Source organism: Neodiprion virginianus, chromosome 3 (assembly GCF_021901495.1).
Source record: "Neodiprion virginianus isolate iyNeoVirg1 chromosome 3, iyNeoVirg1.1, whole genome shotgun sequence".
In the NCBI taxonomy this organism is placed as follows: Eukaryota; Metazoa; Arthropoda; class Insecta; order Hymenoptera; family Diprionidae; genus Neodiprion; species Neodiprion virginianus.
The window spans coordinates 23,158,596-23,186,246 of record NC_060879.1 but is presented as its reverse complement, the minus strand read 5'-3'; the positions used below and the strand labels follow the sequence as shown (position 1 = coordinate 23,186,246).

The 27,651-nt window shown below is 36.8% G+C and overlaps 2 protein-coding genes across 3 annotated transcripts in view; one reads left to right on the top strand and one right to left on the bottom strand.

Annotated features, from left to right (window-relative positions):
• The window catches only part of LOC124301162 (ankyrin repeat domain-containing protein 12), a 46,919-nt gene extending 24,468 nt beyond the window's left edge, over positions 1-22,451 (top strand). For both annotated transcript variants that reach the window (XM_046755902.1, XM_046755903.1), the window contains 7 exons: positions 4,491-4,656; positions 7,921-8,130; positions 16,271-16,854; positions 17,626-18,149; positions 18,222-18,765; positions 19,121-19,576; positions 21,174-22,451. In XM_046755902.1, the coding sequence (XP_046611858.1) occupies positions 4,491-4,656; positions 7,921-8,130; positions 16,271-16,854; positions 17,626-18,149; positions 18,222-18,765; positions 19,121-19,576; positions 21,174-21,353 (2,664 nt within the window). In that variant the 3' untranslated portion in view covers positions 21,354-22,451. The remainder of the gene's footprint in view (positions 1-4,490; positions 4,657-7,920; positions 8,131-16,270; positions 16,855-17,625; positions 18,150-18,221; positions 18,766-19,120; positions 19,577-21,173) is intronic.
• On the bottom strand, positions 22,432-24,186 carry LOC124301165 (transmembrane protein 70 homolog, mitochondrial). Its single transcript, XM_046755909.1, has 3 exons — positions 23,920-24,186; positions 23,478-23,852; positions 22,432-22,640 (listed from the first exon to the last, which is right to left on the bottom strand). The coding sequence occupies exons 1-3, from the start codon at positions 24,031-24,033 to the stop codon at positions 22,449-22,451; spliced, it is 681 nt and encodes a 226-aa protein (XP_046611865.1). The 5' UTR covers positions 24,034-24,186; the 3' UTR covers positions 22,432-22,448.
• Positions 24,187-27,651: the final 3,465 nt, after the last annotated feature.

The window sequence follows — 27,651 nt, the reverse complement described above, 5'->3', positions numbered from 1 at the left end:
TCAATTATTCGATTTCCAACGCACACTGGATTCTTTCGGATCATAGGAATATTTCTTTCGTCGACGGAACAAGGTCTTAAAGTTAGTTTTCGCTGAAATGAAATTCCCCCTAACGTATTCAAGGATTTTTAGCTCATAGTCTGAAAGACATTTCACGTTCCTATCGAATACAAGATGAACACTTGGGTGTATAATAGTCTTGATCTATTTTATAGAAAATTTGATTATCTATAAAATGAAACCAAAAACAGCTTCCCAACTTGTATAGTTTACGAGATGTTTCGGTTAGAGTGTTTGAAAAATTTAAACCAGGTGAGTCACCCTTCAGAATTTTACGAGGCTTCGGTGGCGGCTAAAAACTAAATTCTCGAAGGATACGTAAGAAGAAAAAAAAGTTTTTAAAAAACCCGCCTAATATATATATTATGTATTCACGTTATAATAACAGTTAAATTAATCGTGTACGTAGAAAGTTTCGTACGAAAGGTAAATGAAAAATATTTAAATTTTACATATTATCGTAGCTTTAATATTTCTTCACATTTCGAATTCAACAATTGAAGGCTAATCCTCTATTCCTGTTGATTGCATAGTACGGGACCACGGTCGTATACACAGGTCCAGAAACTTCCGTGTTTAAGTCTCTTATTGAAGCTCAAAAGTTTCAGAAATTGGCCACTAAATTTAGGGTCCTGCAATCTAGTAGTAGTCGACTGTAGACAAACCGCTGTAACCTCAGAGCACGCTCGAAGTAGCGTCAGCGATTACTCTGGTCATTGTAAATTATTGTCCTGCAACTCACAGCGGTCAAAGGTGACGTGGAATTGCTCCGTGCCAAATTGCATAATAAATAGACTTGGCCCTGTTAAAAAATGTTTTGTAGTTTTTTTGTTTTGTTCTGTTTTGTACGTTTCGATTATAAAATGTAAAACTGATTTCAGAGACAAATGCTGTGTTGATTTATTGCGGCGTTTACGAACTTTTTTAACTACGAACAATAACATGTATTTAAAAAAAAAATATCTACGGGGAATTCCATGCGAACACGAGCAATGTCTGATTCTCACCATTTCAGATTTTGTTTAAAAAATGTTCTGCAATTGTTCCAATTCTGAAACAGTGCTCTGAACTTTTTCAGAATTCCCTATATATTGTCGTAATTCGACATAGTGTGATACACGCGTTATAGGTGCAATCGATGAAGAAATAAAGTGTATTGAAAAACATGGGAGGAAGCAGCAGAAGGAATAAGAATTCTCAAATTCCAATTTAAATTTCAAGCTGCTATCGCGCGGGCAATCGGGCCCGAATTTTAATGGTGGGATATCTTTCATGCACATATCTCAACCCTTTTATCGCCTCTTAAAGTATTTATGTTATACATGTTGCGAAATTCTTCACGATGCCGTGGCATTTTATGTACATATTCTCGTAATTGCTGCGCCCTGAAATTGGCACGCAACTTTTGTGCTTCGAACGTTGGACGTAAATGTGAACGACCTTAATATGAATTTCTCATCCGATACTTAGCACCACGCCCACTAAAATCTCGCAGTTACAGATTTTTTTGAATATTATTACTCTTTCAATAAAATATATACTGAGACTATGGCGCAAAAACGTGTATTTTAAATGGGGAAAACTATTGTTTTACAGGCAGGAGTTAGGTTGAGATAAAAGTCTGAAAAAATTAGGAAATTTGTTTTGAATCATTTCGAACCGATTTGTCGAGCCAATTGTAATAAATTCCTTCGAGTCCTAAATAAGAACCGCGCTAATATCATACGATTTTTATTTAGGAAAAACCGCTATTTCGCAACACATAGGATTGTCTGAATTTCAATAGACCGCATTCTGAAGTTTCAACATAGATAATGTTCTGTTAACCTATTAACAGCGGAGCTTGTCGATATATCGACCAGCAGTCAGGCTGGTGACTCCACACAAGAAATTCATTGAACTTGTTTATAAATTTCACGTCTAATAAAAGATCGTTTTGAACTGATATTTCTCCGCCGTTAAAAGGTTGGATGTTTCGTAACGTCCAAGTTTCACCAACTGGAATCTCGTGAATTTCAAACAATCGTGAAAGTAACGAAATAACGATTTTGCCTAAAACTTAATCGTCACATTGTAACAATTTACGAACTTGAACCTCTTCAAATTTTGTTCAATTCCAGTTCGGAATGTAAAAAGAAAAAATTAGTCACTAAAATATGCCATTACGCAAAACCAGTCCATATATGGAAAGTGTTTTTTATTTTTTATTGACATATTTCTAAAATCGAGGTCGTACAGCCACGCAATTGTCAGGGACGCCGGAATCGCTCGGAGTGTGCTCGGAGTGTGTTCAGTTCGGTCCTTCGGTCTATCCTCTTTAAGTCGTTGCCGGATGGATGGTATCTGGTTATCCAGTCCGCAGGCCTCGGCCTTCTTCGTCAGTACGACCGACCCAGCCGTCATCGCCGAGACCGCTATCTCAGCAATGTTTTCCCACAATTTCTAGAACGCACTTTTTGCCGTTCCAAAACCACGCCCTTATTTCGTGATTTTTCGCGGTAATATCGCGCAGCTATCGATAATGGTTTTCCAATACACCTAGAGAAATATCTAGTTGCGGCTGTTGTACGGTCATTGCTATTTTCATTTTTCACCATTCAATCGAAAAATATAGTTCCGGGTACAAAATGAAAGTGAGTTGCTCAGCTGTGAACAGAAAATCTAGTAAGTGTTGAGATTCTTTTTGATTACGGTCACTCGTGCTGTATTTTCTTGTAATTATTGCGACAATTCGATTATGCCGGTGCATGGATAAATTTATGTTAAGGCCTTATTGAATTCAAAGAAATCTGATGAACTAAACGAGCTGGCTTAATGTTTCTATAAGCAGAAAATGTCGCATAATATCGACAACTATAATCACCCTGCATAGTTATGTGTACAACAATTTCTTGTAATTTTATAACAGTTTTCAAATCGTTATTGTAACGATATTCCCATCTTACTAGAACTTTGTAGTAACTGTAAAGAACGGAATTTTTCTCAAAGATAAAGTTATTCTACCGCAAAATAAAGTTTCATAAAGAGATGTATCATTTCCGGATGTATGAAGATTAAACTGAACGAAATTTCGGGGCAGCCTGACAAACGAATGAATAACATAACCGTCTTTGAAATTCGAATTTCGATCACAATTTATGGCAAACTTTCTTTTCGAGCAGTCCCATTGTATCATAATCTTCATATGCAAAAGTTGCCCCATTCTTCTAGAAAACAAATCTGATATATATGTAAAGTACTTATATAGATTATAATGGAATTCTAACTTATATTAAAGACATTAAATTATCGAAATTTTCTGAAAGACATTTAATTTTGAATTTAAATATGGAGGTTATTTTATATTAGAAAATTTTACTATCAGTTTCACGCGAGTCGAGAGGATATCGGCATTCGCGACAATTAATCATAGGTATCTCTAAAGCAAAAATTGATCTCATCTGTCTTTAACGAGAAAAATCTTGTCCTTTCAAAATACATGTTATATTTCTGCTAAATAGAAAAATCTCCGCGCTGATTGCTAATTTCAAAATCGAGTTATCAGCCAATTACGGATGTCTTATTTGCGCAAACGCTTGAGCAATTCTTCCCGAGGTGAAAACTTGTTTATTGTACCTGCTTGATCTCTCCGCGCAGTTGTGCATTTGTATTTCGCAAAGAAAAAATTATTTGCATCAATCGATCAAGAGTTGGAATTTAGACAAGGTTTCCTGCATCGTAAAACTTGATTGAAGTTCTTCAGCAAGTCCAAATTCCATTCCTGTGATGCTTCATGAATAATTCTTTAAAGTGATAAGCAGGAAAAGAATAATAATTAATTATGTATGCAAAATATGACTGGCGAAGAAGCGGAGAACAGCATCTTTCCAATTTCGTCCTTTTGTTCGTTCACATTTCGACCAAAGTTTAACGTTTGTTTTTTGGCAACGAATTTTATATAGCTGACATTACGTTTCCGCTTTTATTTTACTTCGTACAGCTACTTTATCAAAAAATTTGGCGGAAAATAACAATTGGTTCAATTTTTTCTTTGGTATAATCAACAATTGTATATTGGCTATGAATAATTGAGTTTCGTGTTGAAAAATCGTACAACTTTTTAACGCAATTTTGACGGATCTTATGCTTCTTAAGAGGCAATCAATTTCGAAAGATCGTATGACCTTTAGACTTCTTACACTCAATCACAAATAGACAGTCATACGATTTGTTGGTGATAGAGACATTAGGGAACCTCACGTTTTTAGCGCACATTGAATAAGGAAAAATTGTTAAACAAACAAAATGTTCATTCGTGTGATATGTATTCATGACATTCACAGTTCAACACATTATAAAATCAGTTTGTTATAGCTATTCCTTTTGTAACTTGTGTTTGGTATATTCTGCTGCTGGTAGTTGGGCAATAATAAGCATCTTCTTTTGTTTAGCTTGTGAAATTACTGGTCGACAGTGGCGCGGATTCAACGTTGAAGAACAAACGAGGAAAAACACCAGTAGACGTGGCTTCTGGCTCCCTAGATCGCTCGTCCTTCGTCTCAGATAAATCTACCGAAGCTCGATCAACCGTCAGTCAGGTTACATCGCCGGCCGCAGGTGAGTTATTCCGCCTTCCAGACAATTATAATCCAAACTCCCGTTTTTCCTAATTCGCTATTTAATTGGCCGTTGCCACAATATCTGACTTCCCACTTCTCTTTATTCCACATACGGGAAGTTGTTTCAGGTAACGCATGCATGTTTTACGCGTTTTGTCACTGTTCGCCTTATCCAGTGACGAAATAAAAAAGAATATTTGATTAAATAATGTTATATAATTTCAAAACGCATCCGAAGTTCGTAGCATTACATTGGAAAACATTAGAATCGGATAGAACATATCGGGCTTTAATCATTTTGAATGTTCCGATTATACAACTTTTCCTCGTGTTGTTATCACAGTTTTTACAGTTATTTCAATTTTCTCAGATTCATTGCCATTACGTATTAAGGATGTTGCTTCATCCGTGTTCACCGTCATTGTCGCAAATAACACGGCTGACGATTTTTGAAACATGCTTTTATGAAGGGCTTTTCTTTTTTCCTAACATTTAATTCGGACAGTACAGTGGTTCATTTTTGTATGTGACATAATTCCGGTGTAACGTCATAACTGAGCAACCTTCGAATCACTGTATAACTCTATCTTTGAAATATCAATAAAAGAAGAAAGTTTTCAGGAATGAAATTTGATGATCGATTTTAAAAATACGCAACAAGTAATTTTTACAACAATACCACTGCAAATAAAACTTCGTATATAACCGAAGATGGAATATTCGTGCTGAAAAGAAAGTGATGCCTATTCCGGCAAGTGCAACTTGTGTCATTTGTTCGGCATAAGAGCCACGCTGCAATACCCTTACGCAGACGACACCTTTATGTATTCCTTCTTTAAATCCACAATTGCCGAGACTATCTCAAATCGCGATGCAAAACAAAATAGCCTTCGTAACCACTTGACCAAGATTCGGCGGTTCGGTACGATCGCACCCTTCGCAGGAGTTCTTGAAATTTTCAATACCATGCTGGAAGCATCGGGCTCGACCTCGACTTGCGATACACGTATCAAACAATTGTTAAAAAATTAAATATTTTTATATGCGAATTCGTCTAGGCGTGACGTCACTTGCTGCGGCGTGGTAGGCGATCGACAATAAAAACCCGAACGCACAACCGTAAACAAAAAGCCGGGGTGAGTCGCCGAGCAGAGCAGACGACCGAATGTCGAATGTTCGTTTTGAAACTGGGTTGTGTTCTGCCCCCTACCGGCGGGCTTACGGCGGCGGAAGCGGGGGGCGGGATGTCCGGGATCTTGGGGGCAGGGCGCAGGCTGGCGCGTTGCAACATGGCCATCAGTTTGCAAGGGGACGCGCCCGCTTGCGGATCGGGAGTTTATGTCGACGAGGTTTCAAACGCGCTTCGACAGATGTCGCCTCGCGCGCTTTAAATTGTCAAATAGTAGCGGTGCCGCTGCTGCTGCTGCTGCTGTTGTTGCTGTTGCTGGTCGTATTTGTTCCCTCTTGCGCGACAAGCCAAAAATAAAGGTGATTCCAGTTCGATGCTTTTTAAATTTGAAACACAAAATCGGATGAATGTTGTTTTTTTTTTATTCCGTCCTCGTTGCTATCTACCTGTCTTCTATCCCTTTTTTTCTTTTCGTAAATCTTTTATCCCGTAACTTCGTAGAGTTGTCAGTGTTCTGCACTGATAGGTTAATTCGTGTTTTTTTTTTTTTTTTTTAATGCAGCATCGCCAATCTATTTATCTGTATGCTCATTTGCGAAATCGATCAGTTGTAATTAGGGAAGAGGAAAGGAAGGGGATATCGAATTAAGTGTAGATACAGTTTGTTTATTGTTAATATACCGAATCGAATACGTTGTGAATCGCGACTATCGTACATACTATTTGTCTTGTTTATTGTATATACGTACCTATCGTCGCTACGACTTCTAACTCGTGTCAAAACAAGATTTCCATCTGAATTTACATAGTACCGTGACGTTAACACGTTATCGTCACATATTGCGTGTTACCTAACACAAATACATTTTCGACGGTGGGGGGTACGATAAAGTACAGATGGAGTTATTATTGCCACGATATTTGGCCTGTATTAGCCAAATACATTTTTGAATTTCGGTTGAAATTGGAATACACGTACGATTCACCCTCATCGTCACATCTTTGTCATGGCGTGAAAGTTCACGTTATCGCAGCAAGTAACCATTATCAATTTTGTTTTCAACTTTGTTATACAATTTTTTTATTTTTTATTTCCTTGTTCGATCAATTCACTGATAATACAGGTCCAGAATAACGTTGTTGATACGGGTCACTTACATGTTTATGTATTTACGTATGATAAATGCGATTGTGTGATCGTTTTGCGTCTACAAACTTCGCACCATTTATATCGTGTTTTTTTTTTTGTTTAATTCCAAGTTCATTAAAATATCTTTTGGCTATTGATTATAGAGAGCAAAGTAGTGTCGTATGTAGGCAAACGACAACTTCGAATTCTTTAAAGTCGAAAACCAAGGTGTTATAGATAAAAGGGCACCTTATCATTTTTTTTAATTGCACACATACCTACGATCAAATGGTTTCTTTTACAGTTGTGCGGATATTGCACGCGCGCGTTTGAATTAACGATCGTGATATAAAATGGGTTTGAATGATACAAATCTTCAACAATCCCATTTACCTAAATTCTTATGACGAACGTTAGATGCATAGTAAACATACCCTCGTCAAATTAATGTAGCTATACAAATTAGGATTATTTGCCATCGTATTAGAATAAAAATAAAACAAACAAAAAATGTGCATTTTTAGAGGGAAAGAAAACCCACAAAAAAAAGGAAAGAAGGAAGAAACTTGCTAATGATGTCAGTCGTAAGAAATATTCACTCGGGTATTAAAATAGCGAAAGAGCAAACGAATAACGGAAGATGAGTTTGAACAGGTGTTTCCGAATATTGAAATATGTTTTTGGCACGTGTTTTGCCGCTGACTAGAGTACCAGCGTCATAATCATAATATATAACATTACTTGATCGAAACGTATCGAGCATCACGTATTGTTGTATATTTGAAATGGTATTTCGTAAATCGTCACTTGCCGAAGAAGTGAAACAACGGAAGATGTAAATTAAGATGTAAACCATACAGATGCAGAGTTTGACTAACCGCGATCTCGATTTGACGGTATACCGACGAAATATGCAAGTAATAGCGCGATAATGTGCGAGCGTGGAAGTTCATTGCAACAGTTTTACGACAGTGTGTGCGTTTTTTTTTTGTTGTAACACACAGGCGGTGCGGTGAGTTCGTCTAGCGCAAATCCAAGGGCTGACGACATCGTAGCGAGACGGTTGTTTGACGCCGGTAGTGCAGCGTCACTTGTCGGTGAACAGCAACAACGCGAGCAACAGAGACCAACCGGAAGTTCCGCCAACGCACCGTCTGTCGTAGAGGACAGTGGAGCCCCCTGTGAGATGCGGAGGACACCACCGCAAAACAAAGGTAAGCGCCCGTGTCTCTGCCGTATCTGGGTAGTACATATTTAATATCCTCGTTTCATGCTTTAAATATTGCGGGGCTGAGAGGAGTCAAGTGACGATCAACCTCCTAGGGATATTCCTAGATGCAACTTGCGCATCCTGTCGCTTTTTACCCCTTCCGTCTTACTCTCACTTTCGTGCGTATGCGCGCACGCGTGGCTTTTCCCCACGTACGTGTACGCGTGTGTGCATAAGTACAGATACGAATGTTTTAGTAGAATCCCCGACACAACAGAGCCATGCCACGTTGTGGCGGTTACTCAAAAGATTATTGCCTCTCTAGATTCTTTTTCCCCGCCTTGTATAAAATACCCGGATTCCTGTGCGCTCCACCGTCTAAATCAACATTTAGGAGAGGAGAGACAACACGGTTTTAAAATTCCTCACCTAGTTTTACTTGTGCCAATGATCGTGAACACGAATGAAACAACGTTGATACTGTTATGTGGTAAAAAAGCTTCTGAAGAAATTCGTATAGTTCGTGTTGATACGTAATCATTATGATATCAACAAAAATGAAGAAAGATTTGTAACAAAACGTTTGAAATCATTAAACTCTGGTGCTTTTCATTCAATTTTAACGTTTTTTCTCGGTTGATCGCGGCTCGCTGATGAAATCTCCACGAATTGTCTGTAAACACGCCAATTTAATTGGTTACTACGAACATTGTTACACATATTGAACATGTTATACCGTACTTACACAAATCTATTTTCATCTACTCTAGAGATTGGTTTTTGTAAAATGTTTTTAAACGATCTTTGGAGATTTCTATGGTCAACCAAATAAGCCCAAAATCATTACGATCAAATCAGTAACCAGAATTGAATTAATTTGAACTTTCTAATTATAAAACTTTTTCTCAAATCGTTCATATCCTGGTTTGTGTTTTTTTTTGTATTCACCCAGATTCATTTCTGTTACATACCATATAGTAGGGATGGTGCTTCACGCGTCATTATTGGAGCGTATAATATTGCTGGAGATTTTTTAAACGATCTCTTCTCTTTTCCTAAATTTTGACTGAGATTAATTCAGAAAAAATTGTCGCTGATGTCCAGTTGATAACTTGAACAGTTTTGCGAATAGAGATTTTTCACCTACATCATATAGAACAAATCTGTGAATCGCAAAACTCTTTTGATACAAAAAAATTCGGCAGGACTTCAATTGAGAATCAATATTTCGTTTTCAAAATCTCTGTTAGCTAATTTCATTGATTTACTGAATTTTCTGTCAAATATAATATTTTTTACCACAAATTTTGGCGGTCTACAAATAAAATTTTTCTGGATGAAAAAAATATAATGTCGAGAATTGTGAAATCCTGAATTTTCGCATTCTTTACAGTAGTACAGTATAAAAAAATATTATTAACGCAATCGAGTCAACTTATTCCTAGTAAATAACTAATTTGAAAAATAAAACCGTATTTATTGGTGCGGTATCCAGTTTATTCGTAGAATTGATCACCTTGAAGTTAATAACGTTATTGTAAACGATGTATATTGAGGAAACCGTTATTTTGCGAATTTTCAAATGTTTGAAATCCAGTAAACCGTATAATAAAGCAAGACACTCTCATAAAATTTTTAAAATCCAGCTACTTCAGTCATTCTAAAATTGGAAAACGGTGATTTTTTCTTCTCCAATCTTTTGTTACGATAACGATACTAACTTCAACCTCGTAAAAATCAAAGTCCAAATTACCGACTACTCGGTATATCTCGACGAGGATACAGGGTCATTTATCGGTTGCTGAATACCTGACCCTTGCCTGAGAGAGAACCTCTTAAGTACGGGCTTCAGGTAAAGTCGACTGCGTTAGCGGCATTCTTGTTCAGCAACCGATAAATGAGACCCTGCAGTATATACCCTAACATCGACGAAAGCTTTCCGTTCTTGTTAATCGCTTCTGTACAGGTAAACGATCTCTCAACGAAATTACTAATTTTAATTGGGTTTTACGATTGAGATGAGGACGGATTATATACCAATTTGGGTATTCCTTGCGCGAACCCGAATATTTTACAATGTACTAATTTTTGTCTACAACAAAGTACAAATAAATGCTATTGAACTAGAAAAATTTCAAGCCAAATTACGGAATATTTATCCGGCAATTGTAACTTTGAAAATCGTTAAATTTAAACGGCATTTTATGGAGATGATATGCTGGCCACGTTTCTATCTGATAATCGATATACTGAATAATAATAGATATCTGATACAAACTGCCGTACGCATGAAAAAAATTCCAAAGAATCCGTAACGACGATAAAAACAGGGAATCTCCGAATATTTAAAAAAATAATAATGCTAGAACTTGGAAAATTATCACAAGCAGAAGAACTTTGGTAACCGCGACTTCTTAGGGGTTGCGCCTGGCAACGCAATTCATGAAAATTTTCAATTCTAATCTATCTTTAGGTGTAATAATTAACTATAATTCATTTTTATTGAGAGCCAGTCTAATTTACGAATGATTGAGGAGGGGCCCAACTTATGCATCCACAAAATACTGCTCTCCGCACAAGAAGTACCTTAAGTGTGGTGGACGATACTTTTCATAACAAGCATACTCGTTTCTTTTGGCAGTACGTATATGCACATGTACAAAGTGATTACCCTGAACTGAATTCTCGGCTATTAGAATTTACTTTAAGGGGGTACCCTAATCTATTTCGACTTTGTTGTATGTATCTCCAAATATCGAAGTCCACATATCTTAATCGGAAAAGGCCTCAACGGCCCTATTCTATACGCAATCCTGAACAAAAATACTCCAATACATCTTCATTCGGCGCAGAGATAAAGAAATGGCCCGGAATTTACGAAATTGCAATAGTCAAATGAAAATGTGTTGGGAGTGATTTTGTTCAGAATTGCGTATAGAATGAGGCTGCTGAGCAGTGTTGAGCGGTTTTTTAAATTAATTACATTCTAACTATTATAATTATATATATTACACATGCAATTTGTCATTGAAAAAACAATTACTAATTACAAATGGCCCATGTAATTAGTATCGCTTATACTTCTAATTATAAATTTCGAATGTAATTAGTACCGACTCTTCTTCTCAAAGTTCAAATCCGACTGACGACTACCGTAAACGAACTATACCTATATCCGCCTGGATATCACGATCTTAAAATCATCAGCCGTCATTTCATGCCGAACATTTTTACCTAAGGGATGATTTTTGTTTCATACGTTTCGCAATATACTTTCGAAATATAGTTATGAATTTCGAGAATCTACCCCATTAAAAAAATTAGTTGTATACAATGTACGTGTTGTGCAAAAAGAAACAAATATGGTTGGGTCTAAAATATGTCTCGCATTCGATGAAATACTCGTACTCTTCGCCTTCGTCTTCATCTTCGCCTTACCCGCAGAGCTACAACACCAGCTTAAGCCAGCCGCGATATCGCCGCGATTTGTGATTGGTCGTAGATAATTTAATAACGAGGAAAGAGCCTCGACACTATATCGCGTAAGTGAAACGTGCGAGAGAGCGAGACGAATAAAAAGAACCCGTGCGAATCGCCGGGAAGAATGACTTACGCTGGAAGGGAGGGTTTACGGTCGTTCGTTCGACAGAGAGGGAGAGTCGTTACTTACACACTTCGTAGTTCATAACATGGTTTGAGGTGCTATGGTATGTACACTTGACCGCAGTGATTCTGTGACAGTTAACTCTCTCGACGAGTCGATTACGTTGGAAATTGAAAATCAGCCTGCAACGTCACCATTGGCCGACCGGGAAACAGGTTCAATCTTCCTAAACATAACCATACTCATTAACGTAGAATTTAAGCTAAAAATACAAAATTCAACGGTTGGTCGCCCTGGCACACAACTGCTCTCGGATTGTAGCTCATGCGCATTTAACTATGACAGACGAAGGACCGTTCTGTAGTAAGCAATTCACTCTGTAAAAGACATTAATTCCGCATATTGTACGTTGCCAACGTAACCGCCTCGTCGGAAAAGTCGAGTGTCTCAGAATCACTGTGGCCCAGTGTACGAATTGTCGCGTCGTCGAACGAGAGAAGCGTACGGCGGTCTCCCGAGAACCGCGAAGTGGGAGGACGGAGAGCGAAAGAGAGGGAGAGAGAGAGAGAAAGGAGAGTTAGAGAGCTGATGACTCGTCTCTTCCAGCGTAGCGTAGCTAGAAGCAGCAGCAAGTCTCTCTAGCGACTCATAAACCTGTGGCTGCAAGATCACCAATAGCGGCGGCAACGCGGGCATGGATTTCTTCACTCGGTTCAGATTTTCACAAGTTTTCGTATCGCCGGCTGTCGCGTCTTGCAATTTCCAATCGTGTTCTACATTCGTATACGTATAATTATATTTATACATGGTTTTTATCGAAACATTATACTCAACTTCCGGAGTTTCACAGTTATACCGTTAAAAGCATACCTATATTCCAATACAAGGAAAACCACGTTAACGAAGTAAATAAGAATATTGAGATAATTATTAGATAGAGTGATAAGCAAAACAAATGGAAGAACAATGCAAAGTGCGTACGTGTGCGTCTGTTCGGTGTGTGTGCGTGTGTGTGAGTGCGTGCCGTGTAACGTAGTTCTTAATTTGTGATTATAAATTCTTGGTACATGACGCGATCGCACTTGCGCTCAATGCAAACGTACGTACAACTTATGGAGGTATGCTTACATACAGGAATGGATGCACGCGCATGCATGTAACAAGGAAATTGGACGGCAATCCGCGACGTGGTTCGGTTCTTTCACCGTAGTTTTTCTCGACCTTATTCGTAGGTAGGAATGCATGTACATACTTACGTATGTACTTACAATATCATTTGAACATACGAGTATACGTACCTATTTTGACGTCGGCCTTGGCGTCATATTATACGCGTTCTCACGTGGCACGAGGTGCGAGGCCGACTTTTTTTTTCCCCTACTAGTATATTTCAGAATTACTTGTCACTTTTTTACCTAATTAAGAAACGAACAGTTGCATACGTACGTATACTGTCAATTTTAATTCTTGAAAAAATTGTTCAACCATACAACAACAAAACTGTCTAAACTTTTTGAAGGAAATTGCATGACTCGTTTTTATTTGCAAGGAGGCTTCACACGTTCGGTGAAGATGGTGCCGAAATTTTCAGAAAACTCTCATCAAATAGTTTCAGTAGGGACAGATTGATTTTGATGTTTCATGAATTTTATGGACTTGGTTTCTGAGTAAATCCAATTCAAACTCATTCTGCCACAGTCGAAGAAGCTCCATATCTACAAGAACACATGAGTATTTTAAAAAATTCGTTATTCCGACTCAAGATCCCCAAATTTTTTGCAATTCTCTAAGCAACTTTACGATACGCATTATACTTGCTGTGATTTTTTCGATAATTTTATTACCATTTTTTACCCAATAGTAATTTTTCATCAGCCGATTAGTTGAATTAATTTTGAAATTAATATGAAATCATTGGGGAAGTTGATCAGAGGATGAAATTTAATGGATTAATTTTGAATGCTGTTAAAATAAAGAATTGAATAACCAAAATCCCAAAAGTATTTGTTCCGTGATTACAGATAAATTTATTTTTCAAGACCATTGGGTATCATTTTTACCTGTGTATATTTATATTATGTTTTATTAGCTTCTGTCATAATTTCGTCCACCTTTTTGCGACTGTTTAGACAAATACGTAAGCTTCTAACAAATTACCAATCTTAAAACGATGGCAGTTTGAAGAATGTAATGTTCTGTAAATCTCGCAACGAGTTTTACAACTTACAATTAAGGATTATCTAAAGTTCGATGAATCATAATAATACAGAATATATTTATACGCTGGAAGATAAGTCTTACAAAATCATTTTAAGGTTACTAGATAGTGATTCTATTTTAGTATTTAGTCAATTTATTGTTACAAACTTTAACATCATCAAAAAATGCTATTTAAATCTGAAACTAAATCTCTTCAATTTTTTTCTTTACTGCATAATGAGCATGATCAGGCAAGATGTTCTAGAATGTAATATTTTTCAAATGCATGAAGCAGAGTCATATGGAAAGATCTGTGAGATATAATTTTTTAGTGAGATTTGAGTGAAATTGATCAATACGTAGATGAGACACTGTCAGTATTTCTTGTTTCACATGTGCGCGGCGCTATATGTGCTGATTTTATTAAAAACAGAAACGAACAATAACATTGTAATATTTCAACTCATCAATTTGCGGTACTGAAGTTAATACCGAAGCAAAGACTATTTCTTAGGGCTACAGTTATTGATTTTTGCCAAAATAGCATAGTAATTCAAAGGAATAAAACAACGCTTATTCCAAAACCTTAAAATTTCTTCATATATTTCTCGCTATATCGAATTTGTACACAAACCAAATTTAAGTTTAAGAACCCTGAAAAATTAGGGAACTTGAGTCTTAATTTGTATAGCTCTACTGACAATATTGATTGATCTTAAAGAAAATGACAGTAACTCGCAATGCAGTATTCCAAAGACGTGTTTTGACAGTCTGTTAGTGAAGTATTTACTCTTCAGCATGTTGCGTCAGTTTAACCTTTTGTTACTCGCGCTACAAGTGCGACACCGCCCTTTAGACAAAATAAATTGCAATATAAATAACTATATGGATAATTGTGACTTCATACTTTACCGATTCTCTCTTTGAAATGTTTACTATCGTTAAATATACTTATAATTAACAAGTATAATGTACAAGTAAAATATATTTATATTCAACAAGATCCTGAAAAAGCGACACAGTGCTCATTATGTGAGTTAAATTGTCAATTCAATTTTTTCCACCACGTTGTCAGACTTTACTCGGAACCTCTCAGCTGACAGTAAAAATGTCCGATACATACAGCGTGCTAAATTTTTGCTTCATATCACAGCAAGATTTGTGATATGTAGTTGTATTTTAGTTGTGACATAAAATAACCTTAGGAATTGAATTTAAATTTGCTAAAAAACATATTTAAGTACATATATTTTTTTTTTTTACTTAATTTTTGTTCATTTATAAAATAATTTTATTAAAACTAATAAATTATTCTGATGTTGAGTCAGAGTTACAAAAATCTGATGACGAGTTCAATAGTGAAGATGAAAGTGACGACAATTTAACCCAAGACATTGACAGTAACAACAAAAACACCAATGTTTTTTTTAAAGTAAAAACAAAAAAATTAATTGGAAAACAAGCTTATAGCTGAATAGAAAAAATTCGAGGTAAAAATATCATAAAGTTTACTACTGGGTCGGAGAACAAAGGAACAGCATGCAGATCACTATTACAGATTCAGATTACAAATACAGATGTTTCGAATTTATCATAGTTTTAATAAGACTAAAATGTTTACAATATGACTTGAAGAAGTTGTTAATGCCAATCAATGACAATTATTAGTTGACCATTAAACATAAACTACTGTAATACTTTTCACTTTGATAAAGAAATAAACTTTAATATTTTTCAAAAAAAATATAAGTAGACAGAAATAATAAAAAAATATAACTACACATAAATATTATTATTATTAAGAAATATTTCATTACTATATTGTGACGTGGAGACGTCACATTTCATTTAACATGAGCGGCACAGTGCTTGCCATAAAATGAAATTTGACAGGCAATCAAGCACGAGTAACGAAAGGTTAATTACATTCAAAGTGTCGTTTAAATATTTTAACTTTTTATAGATTTTTTGAATCAGTCGGGTCTGTTTGTAGTCACTCTTTTTTAGCTGTGATCAGTATCCTGATAATCAAAAAATGTGTAACGCCTGTTATCATATGCATATTATGTACCTCAAATTTTAATGGATCTACTTTGATCAAAAACTCAAATTTTTAGTTATTTTGAGTTCTAATCATAAGCGAATATACATCGGCGTAATACTTGGTGCCAAGTTTACCATTTTGGGCTTTTGGGTCACTTACCAAATTTCACTTACTCTTCAATGCCTTATTATTAGCGGTTTCAATGAACCTTCATAAATCGCAATTCCATGTATATTAATCATCATTATATATCGATTTTTCATGAATCTGTACAATAACGACTTTATTTTCTCTCAGTCGACAGATCGGGAACTGGGCAGTCTGGCGGCTCACCGCGGGTTACGCTGCGGTTGAACCAGGTGCGTACCTCCAGGGATGACAAGAAGAGTGGTACAGCCCCACGCCACGGTGTGACTAGCCAGTCTCAAAACATGGATGGGTCCAAGTCCTCAGCATTGTCAGGGGGAAACCCGGTGGCAACTGGGTCTGCCAATAACAGTAGTGCATCTGGAGAAAGTGGGGATGTATATGAATTTAAAAGTTCAAAAGAGGCGACGCCAGTTCGAGGAGCGAGTACTTCACCGAACCCTGGTGACAAGGATAAAGATGCTACGAAAGCAGCAGGAGGATCTGGAAGTAATGCTTCAGGGACCGTAAGTGCTTTGTCAGCGGTAGCTGAAATCTCTGCCTCCAATACGGATGAGACTTCAGTCTCTGCATCACCTGCCGCTAAACGCACATTAGAAAGTGATAATCCTGATGAGCAAGATGAAGAAAATCGTCGAAAGAAGAGAAAGGAATCTGAGAGCACTAAGGACAATTCTAAAACTGTGGTAACTGGAAGACTGGCGGCTGGTAGAAATAATCCAACTAATGAAAAGGTGGGCGATGAAGGAGTTTTCATTCATACTCTTAAGAGGGTACATATGAGTAGACAGCTGGAAAAGTGGGTGGATCTTTGGGAATTTCTATTCAATTCAATTGGGGTTTGTTTTATTTCAAAGTATGTAAATCAAGCTTTATTGGCTTTTTGTTGTCCTTAAATTAGAGTCATGCAATAGAACACATTGTTATTGATAATAATATCAACCATTTTGTTCAGTGACGTGTTTTATTGTGCCCACGATAACTAAAGAACAGTTCAACCGATTTAGTTCAAGGTTGGAAATAATATTCTTGGATGATTTCTCCTGTTTATCACGATATCACTAATTTTTAACATCATATTTTTTTCCTGATGAAATAAAGTAAAATTTTGACGAAAAATTCAACTTCAACTTCACACAGTCGCAATTTCAATGAAATAAGCCAATAAAAAAAAAAAAATTGAACTGCGCCTAGGAGGCTAAACTATCTGACAATACTGTCTCCACATTCGAAGTATGTAAATCTTTTTCAGCCTTGTTTGAGGTATCGTGGGCACTGCATATCACCAACCTAAATTGTTGCCATCAATGTCAATAAAAATGGTTTTGATCGTTTGATTGTAATTAAAAAAAGTATGTTGATAAAGCTTGATCCACAAACTTTATATATATATATTACAAATTCTTAAATTCGCCTACTTTTTTCAGCCATCTACTTGTGTATACTCTCGTAGATGATATTTAAGGATTCGTTTTCAAATTAATTAAATAATTCTTTGTTTACAGTGTACAAAACTCGGTAAACTGGGAGGAAATACTGCTGTAGGTAAAAACAATCAAGCCACTTCCATTGCCAATGTCGATCGAAAAAGTCCCAGCTCTTCTGCAGCTACTGGTAGTAGTCCGAAACCGGCTAGCAGCATGGTTGGTTCTACGAATACAAAAGCAGCTACTCCAGCCCCCCCTGAATCAGACGGTGAAGACGATCGATCAAAAAGTTCGGATTCAAATTCGGCCCCAAAAGTTCCACCTCTAAAAATAGTGATACCACAGAGCACAGTGTCTGAACAGGAACAGGGAAATAGAAATGGAAAGAATACATCGAATAGGAATCACCAATTGCCTTATGTTGTCGCAAGCTCAAATAGTAACGATTCTACTGACAAAGATCAAAATCAATCAGCCAGTGGAACTACGAGTCCCACTGAAGGTGCTCCGTCTAAAAGCGAAGAAAAAAAAGACTTCACTGGAGCTCTACATGGCGAAGAACGGTCTACACACCATCAAAGAGTCCTTCGAAGTTCACACAGGTATGAAGAATTTATAGCATTGATGTGTCATGCTCTTTCTGGGAACTGGTTTTTAATAATTACGAATTTCAGGTCTGGCAATGGTGCCAACGGCTCGGTTATCTCAAAGGAAACTGCTGGCGCTTCATCAGGAAACGGCAGTTATTCAAACTCGTCTCCACTTCCTGCAGCAGCATCGTCAAATGACCGTTCAAACAATTCATCACCTCAGCAGCGTCACAATTCTCCGACACCAGAAACCACCAGTCAGGATCCAACAAAAACGACAACAACCGAACAAACCTCAGTTCCTCATAGTACTTCGAAAACAACAACGACCAGTGAGAAAACGGAGAAAAATTCCGATGCTAGCTCAAAAACCCAGAAAGACACAGAGAGTTCAGATACTGCGTCATCGACTCAATCCACTTCAACTCCGAACACAACCACTCCTCCTACTACCGTTGAACTCCATCCGAGGAAAAGAAAAATGAAACCGAATAAGGAAGCACAGCAGGCTGCAGCCACAGCTGCCGCCAATGAAGCTGCTGAAGCTGCTAATACAGGACCTGAAGTTCATCCGCATGATCAGCCAATCACCAATTGTTATCAATTGTTCCTCAACATAAGGAAACAGGTAAAATAGTTTTAGATAGTTCTAAATATGTACATGCATCTTTTCAAATATATCCATATCTGGTCCACTCCAAAACTGCTTTTGAGATTCAAACGTTGATACTGACACCTTTACATAATCCAGTCACAGGTTAGAATCGATTTATTTAGAAATTCTCTGTCAAAGTAAATTCGATTAAAATTAAAATTAGTTGTACTAGTATTATGCATTCCACGTTACACTGCAAATGTTTCAGACTTTGAGTTTCAAATAATATTTCACTAACATTCAAAAAATAGAATTTGTAGTGCTACTAGTGTCACTAACCCAAGTACAACGGATGAAATAAAAAAAAAAAAAAACTTGTTTTTCATAGATTGAGCGGCGGAGAAAAGGTCTTTTCCCTGTACAACCAAAACCACCTCAGGGTTTCAAGGATTATTTAATGAATCGATGCACTTATGTCTTGGCTGGAAATGCTAATAAAGAACCAAATGTCAACCCGCCAGTTAGTTTGCATTGTGCAATGAAGGATCTGTACATGGAGCAGGAAAAGGAGAGGTATCGTCTAAGAATGCAACACGTAGTTGAAAAAGAGAAGTTGGTTTTGTCTGTGGAGCAAGAAATCCTCAGGGTGCACGGCCGAGCTGCTAGAGCCTTGGCAAATCAGTCACTTCCATTTTCGGTTTGTACAATTTTGAAGGATGAAGAAGTATACAATGTAATAACTCCTGAACAAGAAGAAAAAGACAGAAATGCAAGAAGCCGGTACAATGGACGATTATTTTTGAGCTGGCTTCAAGACGTTGATGACAAGTGGGAAAAAATTAAGGTAAGCTGAACACGTGAAATTGTGTGTCGTAACATTGGCTTTTTATATATTATCCTTAATCGGAGATGGCATGCTTTCTGAAAACTAGGAAACCTAGGAGCGGAAAAGAAATTTTTATGATCTTGGAAAAGTCCTAATAATCGAGACAGGTCAGGAAATTTTGTAACTTATCTGAAAAAATGTTTCTAAGTGTACATGGAAATTACCTCGTGTATTTAGTCCGATTTAAAAAAATTCGATTTCAGAAGATATTTATTAATCAGTAATTGAAAATTGAGCTGTAATGTATATCTACATGAGAACTTTCAATCGATAATTTTCCAATCTTTTTTTTTTTTTTGTCTAATAAGTTGTGTGGTTAAAACTAGTTAAAAAATATGAATTCACATTCTGTATAGCGTTGTAATTAAATTCGAAAACAGTGATATGAGATTAAAATCAGAGTTTCCAGCGATCGGGATTTCCTGGAAACAGGAATTTCATCGACCGGGAATTTTTGCATCAAATCGAACTTTTGTAAAATTTCGACCTAAGTCTAATAATAACAGCCCTTACTCAACTCATTTCACATTGAAATCATATCTTCGAAATGGTATATAACAACTCGTCTAGTTATATTATTAACAAATATAAGCTATGTAAGAGTTTTTCATTTTTTTTCGTCCATTTCCTCACCACATCTCATACGCCTACAACTGCCATAGATACATACTTTAAACAGGGTAAAGGGATGCTCAACCATTTTTTTTATTGGGAAATCCAATTGATTCGGAAATTATGTTCGTCGACGAGCATATTATTTTCAACAAGTATCATGCGTATTTAAAGATTACTATCTAAAACAACTAATATTCAGTCGTTATGCAGCTCAAAATAATGTTATGAATGTCCGGGAATTTTTATAAAATGACAGGAAAAATGCGGAAATTATACTGGAATTTTTAAGTCCCGTGTTGCTGGACACCCTTAAAATATCCGGGATTGATAAAATTGATTTTTTCCTTTCCATGCCAGACGAAGTTTTTCAGATTTTTAGTTTAACTATATTGTTGGACAAAATTGTTCAAAAAATTATAATTTCTTTCCCAGAAGTTACCAAGAAATTCGTGTTCAGGTGGTCGCAATGTATAGGAATCGCCAGTGTTCCAATCCTTATTGAAGTTTTCCAAAGTTGAATATATTTTAATTAATATGCACTCGTACATTTTAAGGCTGTCCAAGAAATCTTGGATTTGAAAAATTTATCATTTCGAAAGATGCCCATCAGATAATTCCGATATTTTTAAGAGATGAAAACTGATTGAAAAGTTTTTTATCATTCATATCTTTTATGAAAACCTTACGAAAATATCTACAAACTTAAAAATAAAGCTGGAATTACTAATTATACTTGGCCTATGACTTCCATCACAAGTGATGTCGTGTCATAGTAATCATGGTGTCTTAAGTCTTAACTAGCGTTCAGCAGCCAATATGATAAGTTTGTGTGTCGAGTATTTTGATGAATTCCACTCTACACGAATTCGAAATTGGTTAGATAATACAATGTTCCATTCATGATCATACGAGATCTGTACGTATATTCTTGTTTTTTCAGGAAGCTATGCTATTACGGCATCACAATGAAGCGGAGTCTCTTCATGCGGTACAACGGATGGATTGGGAATGGAAGATGAAGGAAGTAGGTCTTTGTGATTTCAAAGCTAGACCTCAAATAGAAGATCTTCACGTTCCCATGGTCCACGTTTCCGACGACTTCGATCTTCTTCCAGCATAATGAATTCCAATCACAGCCACATTGACGGTTCTTATCATTTCACATATGCATGATTTTTGCAAATCATAATTTCAGAAGTTGTTCTTCAACTTTACCTCAAAGCAGCCTCGAAACATTATAGAATGAAATCTCGTGAAGATAACTGTGATAAGTCAGTCGTTAATGCCATTGTAATCCTATTCTGAAGAGACCAGTATATTACACGCTATGACAAATTTTCATGAAATATTATACGATTATAGATAAACATAACTTGTATAAATCATTATACAGTCGTAAAAAATTCGTTACTTGACAGACAGCATATTTTTCAAATTTTTCAGTTATCACAACTGAGCTCATTTTCTTTCATACTCTGTATAGTACTATTGCAAGTTCTTGTGATTTTGAAAAAATCAGTTCCGAAAGATACAAACAATGTACGTTTTAACAGTTTCGAACTAATTGTTTAATATTATTTGCCTTAAATTCACAATTGAGTCATTGTCGCAGAAATTTTTTAATTTACGTGATACGTTTCGGAGTTCTATATATCCGGCGAATATTCCAAAAACAAATAATTACGATCTATCTCGTACTAGAGAAACATCGTACTGGTTATATGTTTCTTTCAGTATCACGATTCATTGCCTGACTCATACAACTTTTCTTTTCACGTATCCTATAATACTTTTTATGGTGCACTTTTAATTTAGTCTATAATAGGTGGTTACAGACAAGGAAAAGTTATTAAGATTGGACTATTTCGTATAAGGCCAGCAGATGTAACGAATGTTACCTGCTAGTTTAAAGAATAGCTTAACACATTGTGTACACCAGAAAATCCAGAATATGTCGTGTGGAAAATAACTGGCCAATTTACGATGATCTCTCTATAAATAATGTGTAATAAATTACACAATGTATATATTTTGTAATTATAGAAATTAGAAACTATAATTACTACGATCGATAAAACGATGAACGGTAGTAATATATTACTCACAAATGTAAATAGAATGACTGTAAAAACAGTGAAAACAATAATGTTAGTAGGTTAAGGAATATGACATCTTTGATACATAAAACACAAAATCAATAAATAATATACTATCTTTATTTCTTCTCATCTTTAGACTCTGAATCTAGGGAAAAATCTAATGGCTTATCATATCCCATTATCCTCTTGTAATGGTTTATATCCTCGAACAATTTTGGATCTAGGAACAATGGATTGTCCTTCACCACAAGGGTTGTCAGCATGGCTGGAATTGCTGGGACCTTAACATCGTCTGGTGTAAACTGAATCTTAAACATTGTATAAAAGAAATAAAACATTTAATTATACATTGTAGAATTAATAAATATGATCTGCATAATAATATATTATATCGTAAAATATAGTATTGATCACAAAACTGGCCAACTTATGGGGAAGAAAATGGGGAAAAAAAAAACTGAGTATTGAGAATGCACGATATGATTGTTAGTGTCAATTATGAAACATTATCTTGAGAATTACAGGAATAATTGTTTTGGTTAGTAAAATAAAAATCGTTTTAATTGGAGATAATTATTTGAAAGACTAGGTGTGAACTTGATCTCTAGTGAAAATGACATTGAAATAAAATGTTGGTGTAATGATGTAGTTTTGGAGCAAGTCATTATTTTATAAATGGGATTTTTTAAAATTTGGCTGATTGTAATATGACAGAACATACTCATATTTGACGACCCTAATTCAAAGTTATTCTAAAATAATAAAATAGTGATTTTTTATCCAATATTATATGATGACAATGTCATTAAATTGAACCTTAGGGTTTGAAACATGGTTTTAAGACTACACAGTGAAATATTTCTTGAAAAATAGTTTTGATAAAATGGTTAGTGATCATTCTTAAAGTAAATTATGTTGAAACTATCTAAAATCACTAGTTAAATTCAGTAAAATACCTAGAAGATTGAAATATGCATGCCTCATCCTATTACGTAGAAATTCAATGACATATGTATTATGATCAAGCTACTCTAAAGAATATCTGTGAAATTATAACCCAGATAAGCATGTTTATTGAAACTAAACACGTACAGCTTTGGTCGAATCTACGAAAAAGGAAAGGAAAGTACGTGGAAAAAACTTACCTTTTTTTGTCGTAGAAATAAGGTGTACGTATATGCGGTATAGTAATCCTCTTTGGAGTTGTATTCTACTTGAGTAACATACCGTTTGGTTACCAGATGTATCAATAATGGAGATATCAGTACAAAGAACCCATAGAATGCTCCAACGCTAACAATTACAGGTGTGACGCCTATTTCTTCAATCTTAGCATAAAGCATTGGCTGCGAAATTATACCGGTGATCGAGGTGACAAGTGTAAAGAATTTAACTGATCTGACTTGTGTCGTCAAAGAACCTTGATAAATTTTTTCAGTTTCTGATATCCGCTTGTTATCAAAGTGCGTGTTACTTTCTGACGTGAACTTACATGACTGTTGTAAACTGGGTAAAAATTTCTGTAAAATGACATAATAATTTTATATATGTCAGAGCACTCAGCATTCAATCCTCCAAAATTCTAACCTTATTTTCGGCAACGCCGGATTTTATGTCCGTTAATATACATCTCAGTCGCGTTATTTTGTGTATCGATCTCGTCATGCTTCCGAATACACATTGGCTTATTAAAAATGCCATTACTCTAATGAATGTATTTTGCTTGCCGAAATGTTAAACTATCGAGATCTATCAGCGATATACGATCATGTTCACGAGGACCGCGAAACCACACGGTGAGTGCGACTCGCGCTGGATCATGTGATTATTTTACTATAGTTTACCAGTGGATTCCCTGGGGCCCTGAGGCTCTATTCGCGAGTTGATGACCCTAGGTATCGCATGCGAGATGTCTGAAATATCGAATGCGATATATGTCAAACTGTATTCTCGAGCTTCGGTTAGTTAACCGTATCGATAATTACGATTCACCCTTTATCGAATGGGTAAGACGGTGCGATACTGCAAATCGTATACGATAAATTTCGATAATTTCAATTATCTTTTACTGTGAAATCTGCTATTTTTGTAAGACCAACAAACTTACTATTCAATAATTACGTATTTACTCGGAAAAACTTTATCAAGGGCCCGGAAGTGAACACGGATTACAAATACAATAATGAAGTAGATATACACATTGCTCGAGGTATTGCACTAGGCATGGAATTAATTCAAGCAATGTTTATTCTCACTTTCAGCCGCTTACCGATAGGTAAGGTTTTTTGTTCTTCGGTTATATATCCGTATTTTTTCTTACCAATTGCTGACATTTTTCACACAGTTAATTTATTAAAATTTGATTTTTATGATGCTATCTGGATGATGCTATCTGGATGATGCTATCTGGATGATGCTTATGGTGCTTACGTCTAAGAATCACCGTCCACGAAAATTCAAACCGTGTTTCGGAGCAGTGGCCGGCAATCCTCTGGACATTGGATTGCGTTGCGCCTAGCTTACGCGGTGATTTCACCCGCCCGTTAACACTATAGTGATATAGGTATAAAACACAGCGTCAGTAAGGGCATAAGCTTCCTGTGAAAGTATTTGAATCGGATCTCTAAAAGACAGAAGATGATAATTCTCCCGCCCTCTCTGTCGCTATACCCATTGGGTGCGGGCCACGAGAGGGGAAGAACAGCTAATCAGTGGGGGTGCGCGGTATTTCGGTATACCGAATTTTTTTCGATATCTCCTTCCTCGAAATGTATCCATATGGAAACCTTCTGTCAATAACGACACCGAAATATCGAAATTTCCGTAAATACCGAAGTACCGAAATTTCCGATAATCTAAATACTCTTTAGATTATTGGTATTTACTACAGTTCAATACAGATTTTTCTTAGTCTTTTTCCGACGATATTTGTAGATTAAAGTCTACCGAAATTTCGGTAATTCGGTATTTACGGAAATTTCGATATTTCGGTTAACCGAAGGTACCGAATACGAAACCTGTACCGAAAATTGGTATCTAATTTCCACTACCGCGCACTTCTACTAACTAGTCGCGTGCAGCTACCCCCACTCTATGAGAAGAGCGACAGCGGGGGGGGGGGGGGGGGGGGGGTAATTATCTTCCGTCCTTCAGAGAACTGATTTTACCCTCTTCTGAGCGCCGGGCGGCATTAGTCGATTCCGAACAATAAGAATGAAATCAAGTGTTTTCACGTTCTTGGTACCGGTTCAACGTTCAAACCGCTGTCTTAGCTAGTCGCAAGTAAACTTTCTACGTTGGGTAGAGGAGCAGAATTGTTCTCGAAAAGTGTTCGTATCAAAAAAAATTCAGAGTAGCTGTAATACATCACGGATGCGCTAATTTTGATCGAGATGAAATGGATACTCCGTATATGAGACAGTATTTAACGCTGCGTAGTAATTTAAAGACCTAGAAAAGTGATAGGGAGAGAAAGAACGACGCTTCTTAACACGTCGAGTGTATTTTAACACACATTTGAAAGATACGAGCGAAATTTTTCATCATCCAACTGTCGCAGAACGGCAGCGTTATTAGCCGACCCGTTCACTGAAGAATATATCTTCAGTCAACGGCTGACCATCGAAGGGCCTGGCCGCTTGAGTCTGGAATCGGCAGGAAAGATGAAGTGTGTATTTCTTGTATGAAATGTGAAAGCTAAAATCATTATACATCATATCATATCATCATACATTGGCGAGCAAAAAAGCACCTGCTGCAAAATGTCGAAAACTCAGCTTCTCGTTTTTTGGCTGTAACTTTTGATGCGTCGATCGCAGCGTATTGGGACTGCGCCCAATCGATTTCTCTCGCAAAATTACGTCGGAATAGTGCATGAAAGAATTTATTCCAGCACTTTTCGGAATCGCGAAAATTTTCGCCAAAAATGCAAAGGGTTAGCCTTACTTTTTCTTCATTTTTCGAGCCGGAAATTTTTGGTCTCAGATTCGAATTAAACGACCCTTACCTGACTAATTGGACCCTCAGGAACTCAGAAAACGCATCAAAAGAGCGTAGAACCAAGAGGAGAGAAATCGCGAGCAAAAAAGCACCTGCTGAAAAATGTCGAAAACTCAGGTCATCATACATCATACATCATACATCATACATCATACATCATACATCATACATCATACATCATACATCATACATCAAACATCATCATACATAGCATTAATTAAAGGTCGAAACCAAAGTTTGGATGTCGGATGTTCAGAAAGTGACGTCACCAATTCAAAATCAGCTAGCCGAATTCCTCAGTCGGGAAACAACCGCGCAGTAGAGCGGACGGATGAGAGTTGCGCTCCGCAAATTTCGATTACCGGGTTCTCAACCTCCCGGATACCGCGTTTCGGGTCCGCTACGTATTTCGAGTACCGGGTTCTCAACCTCCCGGATCCCGCGCTTCGGGTCCGCTACGCGGTGAAACTCGACTTCCAGGATAAGCGCTCCGTGGTTCCTGGTTCACGTTTACAATAAATTATTTCAATTCGTTTTTCGCGCAACCCCAAATTCGGTAGCTGTCATTCCGCTAATAAAATTTCTCGACTTCCAGGATAAGCGCTCCTTGGCTCCTCGTTCATGTTTACAATAAATTATTTCAATTCGTTTTTCGCGCAACCCCAAATTCGGTAGCTGTCAGTCCGCTAATAAAATTTCTCGACTTCCAGGATAAGCGCTCCGTGGTTCCTGGTTCACGTTTACAATAAATTATTTCAATTCGTTTTTCGCGCAACCCCAAATTCGGTAGCTGTCATTCCGCTAATAAAATTTCTCGACTTCCAGGATAAGCGCTCCGTGGTTCCCGGTTCATGTTTACAATAAATTATTTCAATTCGTTTTTCGCGCAACCCCAAATTCGGTAGCTGTCAGTCCGCTAATAAAATTTCTCGACTTCCAGGATAAGCGCTCCTTGGCTCCTCGTTCATGTTTACAATAAATTATTTCAATTCGTTTTTCGCGCAACCCCAAATTCGGTAGCTGTCAGTCCGCTAATAAAATATCTCGACTTCCAGGATAAGCGCTCCGTGGTTCCTGGTTCATGTTTACAATAAATTATTTCAATTCGTTTTTCGCGCAACCCCAAATTCGGTAGTTGTCAGTCCGCTAATAAAATTTCTCGACTTCCAGGATAAGCGCTCCGTGGTTCCTGGTTCATGTTTACAATAAATTATTTCAATTCGTTTTTCGCGCAAGCTCGAATTCAGTAGCTCAGTCCGCTAATAAAATATCTCGACTTCCAGGATAAGCGCTCCGTGGTTCCTGGTTCATGTTTACAAT

Coding starts and splice junctions, on each gene's coding strand:
- LOC124301165 (XM_046755909.1), bottom strand. CDS start 24,033: ATGGCATTTTTAATAAGCCAATGTGTATTCGGAAGCATGACGAGATCG. Junction 23,853..23,919: donor CCGGCGTTGCCGAAAATAAG/GTTAGAATTTTG, acceptor GTCATTTTACAG/AAATTTTTACCCAGTTTACA. Junction 22,641..23,477: donor TATTTCTACGACAAAAAAAG/GTAAGTTTTTTC, acceptor ACAATGTTTAAG/ATTCAGTTTACACCAGACGA.